Source organism: Paramormyrops kingsleyae, chromosome 6, assembly GCF_048594095.1.
Source record: "Paramormyrops kingsleyae isolate MSU_618 chromosome 6, PKINGS_0.4, whole genome shotgun sequence".
In the NCBI taxonomy this organism is placed as follows: domain Eukaryota; kingdom Metazoa; phylum Chordata; class Actinopteri; order Osteoglossiformes; family Mormyridae; genus Paramormyrops; species Paramormyrops kingsleyae.
In genome coordinates, this window is record NC_132802.1 from 3,553,384 (window position 1) to 3,564,601 (window position 11,218).

The following is an 11,218-nucleotide window of genomic DNA, read 5'->3' on the forward strand; positions in this document are numbered from 1 at the left end:
TTTTGTTTTAAAAGTTCTGTAACTTTTCTACAGGGAATCCTGGAATGAGATACTGTGTGAGTACTTAATTATCATCCATACCAAATTAAAGGCAAACTAATCTTAGTTTCAGGGTATCTGCAGGTTCAAGCAAGTTAGATTTAAGACTCCTGAAGACTTCTTAATGCCACTCAAAATTAAATTAAAGGCCAGTTTCACAAAACAAAATTGGCTAAAAGCAATATCACCATTTACTTTGGGTTGTTGGCGATATTGTAGCCACTTTGTGTTTTTCTATGTGCGTATGGGATTCCACGGCTTTGATCCCACTGTGCCCACTTTGAAGAGCTTCTTTGAATGAGCTTCATATTGATTTTCTTTAACAGGTTTCAACCAGTTGCAAAACAGGTCATCCAACAAGTTTTCATTGAGTTTGCCCTACCAATGGCAGATGACATTACTTAGTGGCTAACTAGAGTAACTTGTTGGTTACTGGAAGCTAGTGTTGTGTTGTTTTTCTATGTGCGTATGGGATTCCACGGCTTTGATCCCACTGTGCCCACTTTGAAGAGCTTCTTTGAATGAGCTTCATATTGATTTTCTTTAACAGGTTTCAACCAGTTGCAAAACAGGTCATCCAACAAGTTTTTCTATGTGCGTATGGGATTCCACGGCTTTGATCCCACTGTGCCCACTTTGAAGAGCTTCTTTGAATGAGCTTCATATTGATTTTCTTTAACAGGTTTCAACCAGTTGCAAAACAGGTCATCCAACAAGTTTTCATTGAGTTTGCCCTACCAATGGCAGATGACATTACTTAGTGGCTAACTAGAGTAACTTGTTGGTTACTGGAAGCTAGTGTCCCTCCCTCCCCTGCAAACAGAAATGATTGTTGCTGGTTTCGCTCATACATGTGTGTGTACAAATGGGTGGCAACATAAACAATCATCCCATTCAAGAACATGGTAAATCATTGTTATTTTCCAAGCTTGTGCCATTTTTCATATGCTTAACAGATGGATTTAAGACACTTTAATAGCAATTAAGGCCTTAAATTTAATATTTTAAAAAGACTTTAAGGACAGAACCCTGAGCTTAGACATCACACGATCAATTGAAGATGCAGCTATTTCAGTAGAACAATTTCCAACACAAACTAGATTTAGGTTTAACATATCTTAGAATTTCAGTCAAAATGTATCGTGTCAGCAGGTATTAGCAGCATCAGGCCAAAGTGAGTGGGTGGTGTATGAGCTTAGGGCCCCCTTCGCAGGGAGCCACACCACCGTCACCCCTCATCTGCAGTAGCATTACACCTCGCTGAAACAGCGACGGAGCTTCAGCGGCCCGCGAGCTTCACAGCTCGTGCAGGCTGCCGTGGGGCTCCGGCAGCTCCCTGACGTCGCAGTTCTGGATGAACTTGAAGTAGAAAAACACAGAGTCTTCGTAATTCTTTATGCCGATTCTCTCGTTCACCCCATGAAACCTAGTCATGAGAGAGGTACTCAATTATGAGAATGAATGGCTGAGACTCCAGCCTAGATCACAACAATGAAGACTTGGAATTATGTAAAAACCTTGAAATTCTACAAGAATAAAACACTAATTAGAATTTCAGTCTGCCTGGCTATCCTACACTTCCATTGTCTACTAATATTGGCACATCAACCCGAAAATCTACGCAATTGCCTTGTATTGGTTATAATTCAGCCTGGTATCTAAAGCTATGACTTCCCTCATCCATCCATCCATCATCTGCCGCTTATCTGGGGTCAGGTCGTGGGGGCAGCAGTCTAAGCAGGGACACCCAGCATGAATGTGCGCATATGTACGCCAACTCTGACCCATGCGTGCGAACATTTTGGAGAAAAAAATACGACCTGTATTTATACGACGAAAAATACGGGGGAAGAGGGTGAGCAATAATGTGAGTGGCAGCAGTGCATATATAATAATTCCTTGTGCTAGTGAGTCATACACCGTACATTTAATTTCACTTATTCAGTCACATATTTATAATAGTGAATAAATATATAAGTAAAATATAGAATCCAACTCAAATCTTAACTTAATCTACACTGATGAAATGAAAATGGATAAGTGGTGGTCGTGATTATCACGATCATTTGGACACGGTGTGAAACAATCAGTCTCATTGCTGAAAACACATAAATACCGCGAACACATTCGTGCACAACACAACATAATGGACATGCTGGCATTGAAGATTCCGCCAATGGCAGAATCAGAAGGGAACAGGTGTTCAGGGACCACGAAGATTTTTTGGCCCATGATGATGGCTCTAGGTTCTGGGCTATGGGCTCATAAGCCGATTTAGAGCTTTTGGAGCTATGTGCTGAATTGGGTCCAATGTTAGAGAGACCAACCCGACGGAACCACGCAATCCCGGTACAAATACAGGTACTGACGGACATGGGTTCCCTGCAACTGGCTGTTGCCAGCGGGAATTAGCCGACAGGTATATGTTATAATTAACAATAAAACTGTGAATTTGTGCTAAAGCTAGTTTAGGAAATACAATAATAATCTATCGATAAATCCATCCATTTTCCAAACCGCTTATCCTTGTGTTTAATTGTATTTTAGGTCTGGGATATCACAACCGTCACTAAGCTCAATAATACCTGTCGTTTTGGATGGGATTATTAAAATGACCAGTAGATACATTAAATTCCATTACACTGTGGGAGAACAGGCCAACATCAACAGGCAATTTGCAGCAATGTCCGGTTTCCCAAATGTAATCGGCGCAATTGACTGCACTCACGTTGCAATGAAGGCTCCATATGAAAACGAATTTATTTATGTGAACATGTGCATTCTATAAATGTGCAAGTTATTTGTGACGCTGATATGGTCCTGACAAACGTGGTTGCACGATGGCCTGGTTCAACACGACTCGTTTATCCCGGAACACAGCAGTGTAGGGAGCAGACTGCAGGCAAAAACATTGTGTAATTTATAACTATTCATTGTTCATGCATTGAATCGTTATGTTATGAAATGCAGGTGACAGCGGCTACCCTCTGAAGCGCTGGCCCCTCACTTCCCTTTCAAACCCCCAGAGCACACAGGAAAATCGCTATAACGATGCTCACGCTCGTGCGCACACTGTTGCGGAGCGTGCGATCGGCCTACTGAAATTCAGATGGCGATGTTTGCACGCATCAGGTGGCCGGTTGTTATACCTATGGAAGCCCGTTTCCGCCACCGTGAAATTTTTTTTTTATAATTTAAGGCAAAATTTTGACTTATTATCTCAAAATAATGACATAACCAAGTCGAAATTTCGACTTAAATTATATATTTTTTTTTCCACGGTGGCGGAAACGGGCTTCCATACCCACAAGCACATCTATCTCGGTTTCAGAAAAATTTCTCTTCTTACTTTTCCCTCGGTTGCCATGATGCCATGAGTTTTTTAGGTTTACATCAGATGCTTAAATATGCATGAGGTGATTTGCATTGACCATGTATGGTTGAACGGGGGCGTGTAGAGGGCGGAATATGCGGCAAATCCATGTGCGTACAATCCCAGGTAGTGTGCGATTTATAAAGCTTATATTGCTTGGAGGTGAGCGTGTGCACGTTTTCATAAATCTGATTTGTTCTTTGTGTCCGTCATTTTCGTCTTTTGAGCGCACATACACTTTTAGTGTGAGTTCTACGCAAAGTTTCGTAAATGAGACCCCAGGAATAATTTTTGTAGCCAAAAAGGTGTGTTTTACAGGGGCTTTAGTACTATCTATACATCTATGTTGTTCTACTGGGAGCTGTGCAGAAAATACGAGCACAAGCATCCCAGTGCTTAGTGTGTGGAGTTTGGTACAAGAAAATTGTTCCTACATTAACCCGCTCACTGCAAAGTCTGTGGATTATCTTCAGTAACGGGGTCATGATTTCTGGTCAGATACATGAAGGATTTTTCGCTTTTGGATTTTTCAAATGTACTTTTCTGGCACTTTAATCACCACAGAAAGAATGCCATTCACTCCCATTATGTCCAAGAGAAGCCCGACATTTCCAGTAACTCCGAAACGGGAACAAGCTATGTGGATAAAAAGAAGTAAAGCCCCTTTAAAACACCTTTTTTAGTTTGGGGGTGAACTGCCCGTTTAAACTGAAATAATAATGTCTTCCAGTCCACAACACTAACCTCTTTGTGTCCCCTGGTTTAAACCAGACAGGGGCAAAGCGGTATACGTTTTTGGTCAGCGTAGTGTAATGACGACTGTCTGTGTTTCCGATGCACAACCCTAGACAAAAAAAAAAAAAAAGTGCAGTGACCATGGATACGGGTTACAACTCTGCTGTTCAGATTTAACTTGCCATATGAGTGGCTGAGCAGCAATTGGCTTGGATCTCTAGGCAGTGTTACCTGGGGCCACTGTCACATGTGGGAACATATCCAGGACCGTTTTCTTGATCAGCTGGTACCCAAAGGACTCGTCATCGTAAGAGCTTACGGGCAGCGGGTCAAATCCATCCACCAGTTCAATATTCACTCGTTCGTCATCCACCATCCCGTTGATTAGCTCTAGTACCTAGGATGGAAAGCTGAACGTCATCTGCCCGTGTGTCCTTCTGCTAGCCAACACCTTCTCAGACCGACTGTCCACACATAATACAAAGAGAAATATAGTCATATCAATATCATGGTCAGTATTACGTAGATGAAAACAGACACCACTGGTTTAACAGCATTTTAGCGAATACCTTATATTATATTACATTTAGGTTCAATGGACGCTGAGTGGTGTTAATGAGAAGTAAGTGAAGCCACGGGTGGAAGCAGGATATTAGGAAAACAGGAAAGAAAGAGTAACAATGTACAAGAATCCAATCTCATTCATTATCCCATTCATTTGCCTGGTTCAGGGGTGTGAAACTATTCTTTTGAAGCAGGATTTCAATATCAGCCCTTACCTGAAATGCTTGGACACAGAAACACCACCTTCACGCATCAAAGCTCTCGGGTGCTTTTCCCGTCATTCTTGAGTCTCCAGTTATCCCACTTAATGAATTATCTTACCCTGTGGTACATCTATGGAACTCTGCCTTAACCCATCCCATCAACATTTTTGTTCCCACCCTCTAATCCAGCAGTGATTCGGAAGATGGGGGGTTACTCACCTCCTGTAATGTCTGTGCAGGGTGGATGCGGAAATTCACAAATGCCTCTGCATATGGAGGTATGATGTTAACCTGTAAAGCATGGAAGCCAGAGGAATCATCACCGACCCCTGACAATACACACAAGGGTTATTTTCATGTTGGCAAACAAAGGCCAGAATCATGGATATGAAGAAGGTCTCCTGACATTTATTTACTCTCAGTCCCATGCATGAGCAAGTGCTCTTCTGAATAAACGGATGTTAGATATCTCAAAACCAGCTTGATCTGTGAACAGCCATAATTACTACAGACTGGAATTTGAGAGGATGGAAAATAAAACTTTCTACATACCAGACTAAATTTTTGTCAAACAAAAAAACAGGAAGATGTCAAAAGAGTAAAACAGTCGGGCTTGAGGACTCTTTTAAGCTACAAGCTTTAGGTTAAACAGAGGTTACCGGTAACAGTAAATAAGTAAACAAGAGTAACAAATATGAGGAAATAACTGGTATGTGGCAAGAGGGTTGTTAATGCAACAATGAACACATGCAAATTTCAGACAAATACAATGTAGCACCTTAACCCCTCCGTGGAACACGGAGACAGCAGTGGTCGTACGGACAAAAGCATTCATTTCCGGCCTCCTTTCCATTATCCTGCAGAGACAACAAAGCCAGAGAGGTTAGAAGAACCACATCAGAAAAAGACGATACCATTCCATGTGAAACTGTAATCACCTTCCAAGCAGGGGAGAAAACAGCCACAAGTTGGACATGATAAACTTCAGCGGGAGGGTAAACTGTTAAGAGAAACCACAGTAAGTGACTGTAGAGCAGACAGGCAAATACAAAGCAGGCCCCTCTGCCTTACTTTTGGTACAGTCCGGTGATACAGTGTAAATCTGTCAGTCAGTAATCTGCCATTATCATTGTGGACAGCTGAGATAGGGGTTCAGGACCTCAGGTGAAAAGCCTGACCTTGTACGCAAGATGCTCGAACATGCTGCGCTCGGGACCGTAGCCAAACAGCATAGGCATGGGATTCTTCTCAAGTCTGGGAAAAGACAAGGCTTTCAGCCATGAAGTCATTCCGAGGAAATGGCGCCCTCTATGGCTTCAACTTATATTAAATATGTACACATTAGAGAATAATAATAGATAACCTTAGATGATATGATATGAAAACAAAATATAATGCATTTTAATCTTTATATGCTAAATCTACTTCATTTGCGGTATACAGGTTAAAATGCAAGGTGTTTATTTGTCATATCAGTGCAAATGCACATAAAATAACTATGCATTTACACTGTTACAGACAATCGATTGCCACATGTATCGTTTTTAAAGGTGCATACTTGCGTACAAGATATGTCCATCTCTGATGATAATAATAATAATAATAACTGGTAAAAATCCAACAGATGATGAAAAGACAGACAGCATGGAGCTCAACCAGACCATACTAAAAACAACAATATACACAAATGATAAAACTGAGTAAGTTGACAGAAGTAAACAATGCAGTAATAAACAATGTGCCATTTAAAAAATGATATTAATAAACAGCTCAGATCACTGGGATGGCTTCCAAATAAAGGAATCAGTGTTCAATTTAAACACGCATTTTTAACAACTTTAGGGTGTGTTTGTCTAAACCTATCCCCCTACGTCACCCACCGCGTACACAGCTGGATACCATGGAAACAGACCTAAGGAACCCACTGGGTGTTACCTAGTAACTGCACCAGCAAGGATGCCGATGCTGGTTTCTCTGGGAGGTATGGAGGAGTGGCCGGGGAGGGCGGTGACGCTGAGCTTCACCGTGGCCTGCCCCTTCTCTGTGACTCCGATTCTGCAGGGGGGAGGGTGATCACGCATTATAAAAGCCCATCGGCTGAACCCTGAACTGCTGGAACAAAAGGCAATCAGAAAGCAAACCTGGCAACTAAGTTCACAGCCTCATGGGGGTCAGTAGTCCTCTAGCCATTTCACAGGTTCCATGAAGGTGTTACTAGCGCTACCTAGGACCTAAATCCCCAGAGAGCACATGAGGGAGACTCACAGAGCAACTGGCCCCTGCAGGTTACTGATGACTCCATCCAGAAGAGCCAGACCTTCATCCAGGACAAAAGCCAGGCTGACCCCTCGCGACTCCAGCAACTTCACAATGCTCTTGGCTCCGTTGTGGCCCCCCACCTGGCGCAAACCACATGACAACACTGCTAACTGTGTTCCAAGTTCAAGAACCACAGTCAGGCTCTTTATAACTTGTTCTGTATTTGGGGCACATGCTGCCTGTCCCTCTTCATTCCTGCCAATGTGAAATCACACCCCGCGTTCCCCATTAATATGGATAAATGCATATTTAAAAACTCTTCCAGCGTCCATGGTTACAGCTGAAATCCTGATGGAGCGACAGCATCGATATTAAACTTTCATCAGTTTTAAATGCAAATTAAGGGTTGTTATCAGTTAAAGGATTTGCATTAACTCACTCACCTCTTCATCATGACCCAGTCCAACATAGAAGCCACGTCTGGGTACGTAACCGCGCTCGACCAAGTACTCCAGTGCCTGCAAAATTCCCTTAATTTACAGACAAAAATGTCCTTGTCAGTCACTGCAACAAATGTATACAGTGGTTTTATCATGAGTTGTACTGTAGTCAATAAGTCTCAATAATAAGAGTCTACACACTGGTTCTAGAAAATTACTTTTGTATGGAAATTGAGGGCAGAGAGGCACAACACGCCTTTCCGATTCTCCAATAAATGTTTTTCAACCATCACCGACCACGTGAAAGGCGCCAGCTGATGGAGGCAAGCACAGCGGGCTCACAGGATGCCCTTGACCGAATGCTGTCTGTCTCTCGCGTGCTGCCCGCCTTACCCACAGCATGCCAATCTGTACTGCTGCCTCCCACTCCCCACAGGTGTAAGACAACTGAGATCTGAACTGTGACCGAAGCTGTCAGAAGTGACGGGAAAAGGCGGTCTATGAAATCCGTGATTACCCAAAGGGAAGCGGCAAAGTAACGCAAGCAGAAGGGAGAGACAGACAAGGCAAACGATCGCCCGCAGGTAGGGACCCGCAGGCAGGGGCCCGCAGGCCTTGTCTTGCCCATCAGTGAGTGTGATCATCATGACTGATAGTGTAGGATTCCCACCACAACGGAATTCTTGTCGTCGATGGTTCCCCGGCCATATATGAACCCGTCTATCTCCTCTCCGGAGAAAGGTGGAGCATCCCACCCGTCGCTCTCCGTGGCAGGAACCACATCGATGTGGGCGAGCAGCATGTAAGGCTGCAGGGAGGAGTCCGAGCCTGGCATCCAGAAGAGGTGGCTGTAGTTGGACACCACCTCATGCTTCACCAGAGGAGAAGAGAACACTGCAGGAAACACTGGTGACCAAGAAAAATAGGTCAGCATCACCTGAACCAGAGCAAATAACACAGCACAGTTTTATTATATGTGGATAGTAAATTGTTTTTCAATACCTGGTGTAAAGTGCTACTGATAAATGCCACCTTATCATCTAAATAAGTGCCTCAGTGATTTTCTTTATCGTGATATAATGTTTTTGGAGACTTTTGGAAAGCGGATATCTGCTGACGTCCCTCATATCTTCAAACAACACAAGACCCAGAGAATGCTCTTATCTCCTTATGACCTTAACCGATTTCAATCGCGTTAGCAGTACCTAGCTTTTATTACAAGTTAAGCGCTACACGCGTGGACAAGGAGCCGAGGCGTTGGCGCGGCTCGCACCTCTTTGCAGGAAGCGCCCGAACTCCTGCAGCGCGGTCGTGTTCAGGTCGTTCTCCGCAAATGACACGGTGGGAATCTGGATGGCCTCTTAACGACAGATACATAATCGAATTAATGCATGTACTCATCCGTCAGAATAGCAATCCAGCCACAATATGCTTTGTGCAAGATTATCGCAACTCTCAAAGTTACAGTAACCATATTACTGACAATAAATTTCAAAGTCCATTCATGTTATTTGTTGCGTAGTCTTCAGTGCAAACTTAACTGTGACAAGTCTAAAATAATGTAACTGAATCACTGGCTTATCGATTTAAGACTAAAAATAGTAAGTAACGGGAGTCTGCAAAGTGACAGAGTGGAAGCCGTGGTATGTATGCTACCTTTCAGATTGCTTAGGAGCTGCTCTCTCTGTGCTGCGCTTATATGCTCTGAGATAATGGCTGTTCTCTCCCATTTTCCGAGCTGAAGCCCGGAATTAACATCCAGTGAAAACGTCCGGATCGTAGCAACAAGTAGCAGGACAACCAAGACCAGTATTAAGCTTAGAAATGCAATTCTCAAAAATACAAGCACCTTCGGTCCTCTCGACTGACCAGTCATATTAGTGCCGCTTGCTGTCGTTCGAATAGCGTGAATAAACCGAGCGGCAAGACTTCCGGTTACATGCTTCAAAATAAAAGTGACGTCAACTGTCGATAAATACAATCCGTACCGGTTACACGCTTCGCGGCGTACTGCAGTCAGATGTAACATATTGAAATGAAACCAAGTAACAGCTTTTCAAAGATGTCTCTACAAAAAAATAAAAACAAAGGCAGAAGACTCGAGCAAAACCTAAAGATCTTAATCTGTGCTCAGTAATTTGAGTAAGGTAGCTGTCAGGTTAGTTCGCTTTTATTGTTAATTTCAACACAACGCTACTGGAATCCATTTACCTACCGTTTAAGTCTTACGTGAACATAAGTATTTAAAAACATAACCTTTGCATGGCGACTATGACTTGTTTTATTGCATTCTACGGTATCACACTTAAATTTTTCATACTGTAGTAAATACAATGTATTTCTCGGGTGGCCCCGTCATTCCCTCCATCTAATCCCTACTCCTTCCACACCCCAACACACTCTCCACACCACTGCAAAGAAATCTTTCTCAGCGTAATCAGGATCCCTAGATCTGTGTCTCTGGCTGTCCTTTTATGGGACACAGCTAAGTGTCACTGCTTCCATTTGTCTCAAATAAACCAGTGCCAAATCATCGCCTATACAATGTCCCAAGGGAATTTGAAAAAGATAATTCAATTTTACAGTTAATGTGTTCACAATGTTAACCGTCTTCTGCAGCTGCCCCCCTTTCCTTCCTTTGCTGCCACCTAGTGATGCTTCAATTTGGTGTGATTAGCCTCTAAATGAAATCTGGCATAGACCTTCTTCCATATAATTATTTTTTTTTAATTGGCAATGCAATCCATCAAATACTTTTTAAGTTTTCACATTCACAAGATTAAGTGTCTTCTCTAATTACCCTTCTTTTTGCTGCAATAAGGGGTGCTGCTTTGTTTTGGTGTGATTTGTCTCAAAATTACCAATTCTAGAACTTCATACGTGTGAAATTTGGAAAGATCAATAATATACTTTTTGAGTTGTCACACTAATGAAGTGTATGTGGCTGCCCTTCCATTTGCCATCAATATGCGGCCGCAGGTTTGGATCCAGGCACCCGCCTAAGGCTAGATTTGCACAGAGGCCCAGAGAAAATCATGAAAATCCACATACTCATATCTAAGTTATAAATACAATTACTCAAAATAAAAATTTAAGTAAAACTATACACAAGATCATTTTCTCCTCCCCATTAAAGCTTTGCCTATAGGGTCCCTAAAAAGGTAGATCAATTTTGGTTCTTTTTGTCTCAAAATGTCCCCAGATGTTCCTGGGGAGTTTGAAAAAGATACATCTGTCACAAGATCAAATATCTTCTGTAGGTGGCCCCATCTTACTTAGTTGGCACCTAATGCAGCGCCTCCCGTTTTGCTGTGATTTGTCTGAAAATTTGATCAGTTCCAGATCTTTACCCATGCAATGCATCTGCAAAGTTTGAAAAGGTTAAAATATTTTGAGTTATCACACGAACAAGGTACTTGTTTGCAGTGGCAGCAGACAAATACGTAAACTAGTAACAACAGTAAAACAAATCCCAACATAGTAACATACCCATTTCTGGTCAGCAGAACATCTACATTATTCAAAAACAGATAGATCTGTTGTTATATCTTACGTTGTGGTTTGTTTTGATGTTACTTGAAACAAAAACAAAAAAAGATGCTCAA

The 11,218-nt window shown here is 42.4% G+C and overlaps 1 protein-coding gene across 2 annotated transcripts; it reads right to left on the reverse strand.

Annotated features, from left to right (window-relative positions):
- Window positions 1-938: 938 nt before the first annotated feature.
- Window positions 939-11,159, reverse strand: LOC111834341 (N-fatty-acyl-amino acid synthase/hydrolase PM20D1.2). Of its 2 annotated transcripts, none has more exons than XM_023793495.2 (13): window positions 10,889-11,159; window positions 8,887-8,973; window positions 8,284-8,519; window positions 7,617-7,703; window positions 7,180-7,313; window positions 6,850-6,969; window positions 6,093-6,168; window positions 5,853-5,914; window positions 5,693-5,771; window positions 5,134-5,205; window positions 4,379-4,544; window positions 4,157-4,256; window positions 939-1,465 (listed from the first exon to the last, which is right to left on the reverse strand). In XM_023793495.2, exons 1-13 carry the CDS (start codon window positions 10,974-10,976, stop codon window positions 1,336-1,338), a joined length of 1,437 nt encoding a protein of 478 aa, XP_023649263.1. In that variant the 5' UTR covers window positions 10,977-11,159; the 3' UTR covers window positions 939-1,335. The 2 variants fall into 2 exon arrangements, with proteins under 2 accessions (XP_023649263.1, XP_023649262.2); XM_023793494.2 differs by lacking the exon at window positions 10,889-11,159 and adding an exon at window positions 9,270-10,876.
- Window positions 11,160-11,218: the final 59 nt, after the last annotated feature.

Excerpts from the sequence above, each read along its gene's own strand:
- LOC111834341 (XM_023793494.2), bottom strand. The coding sequence starts at position 9,642 with ATGTTACATCTGACTGCAGTACGCCGCGAAGCGTGTAACCGGTACGGA. Across the intron at positions 5,206-5,692 it reads TGTTCCACGGAGGGGTTAAG|GTTAACATCATACCTCCATA; the intron begins GTGCTACATTGT and ends CATGCTTTACAG. Across the intron at positions 4,545-5,133 it reads CTGCACAGACATTACAGGAG|GTACTAGAGCTAATCAACGG; the intron begins GTGAGTAACCCC and ends TTTCCATCCTAG.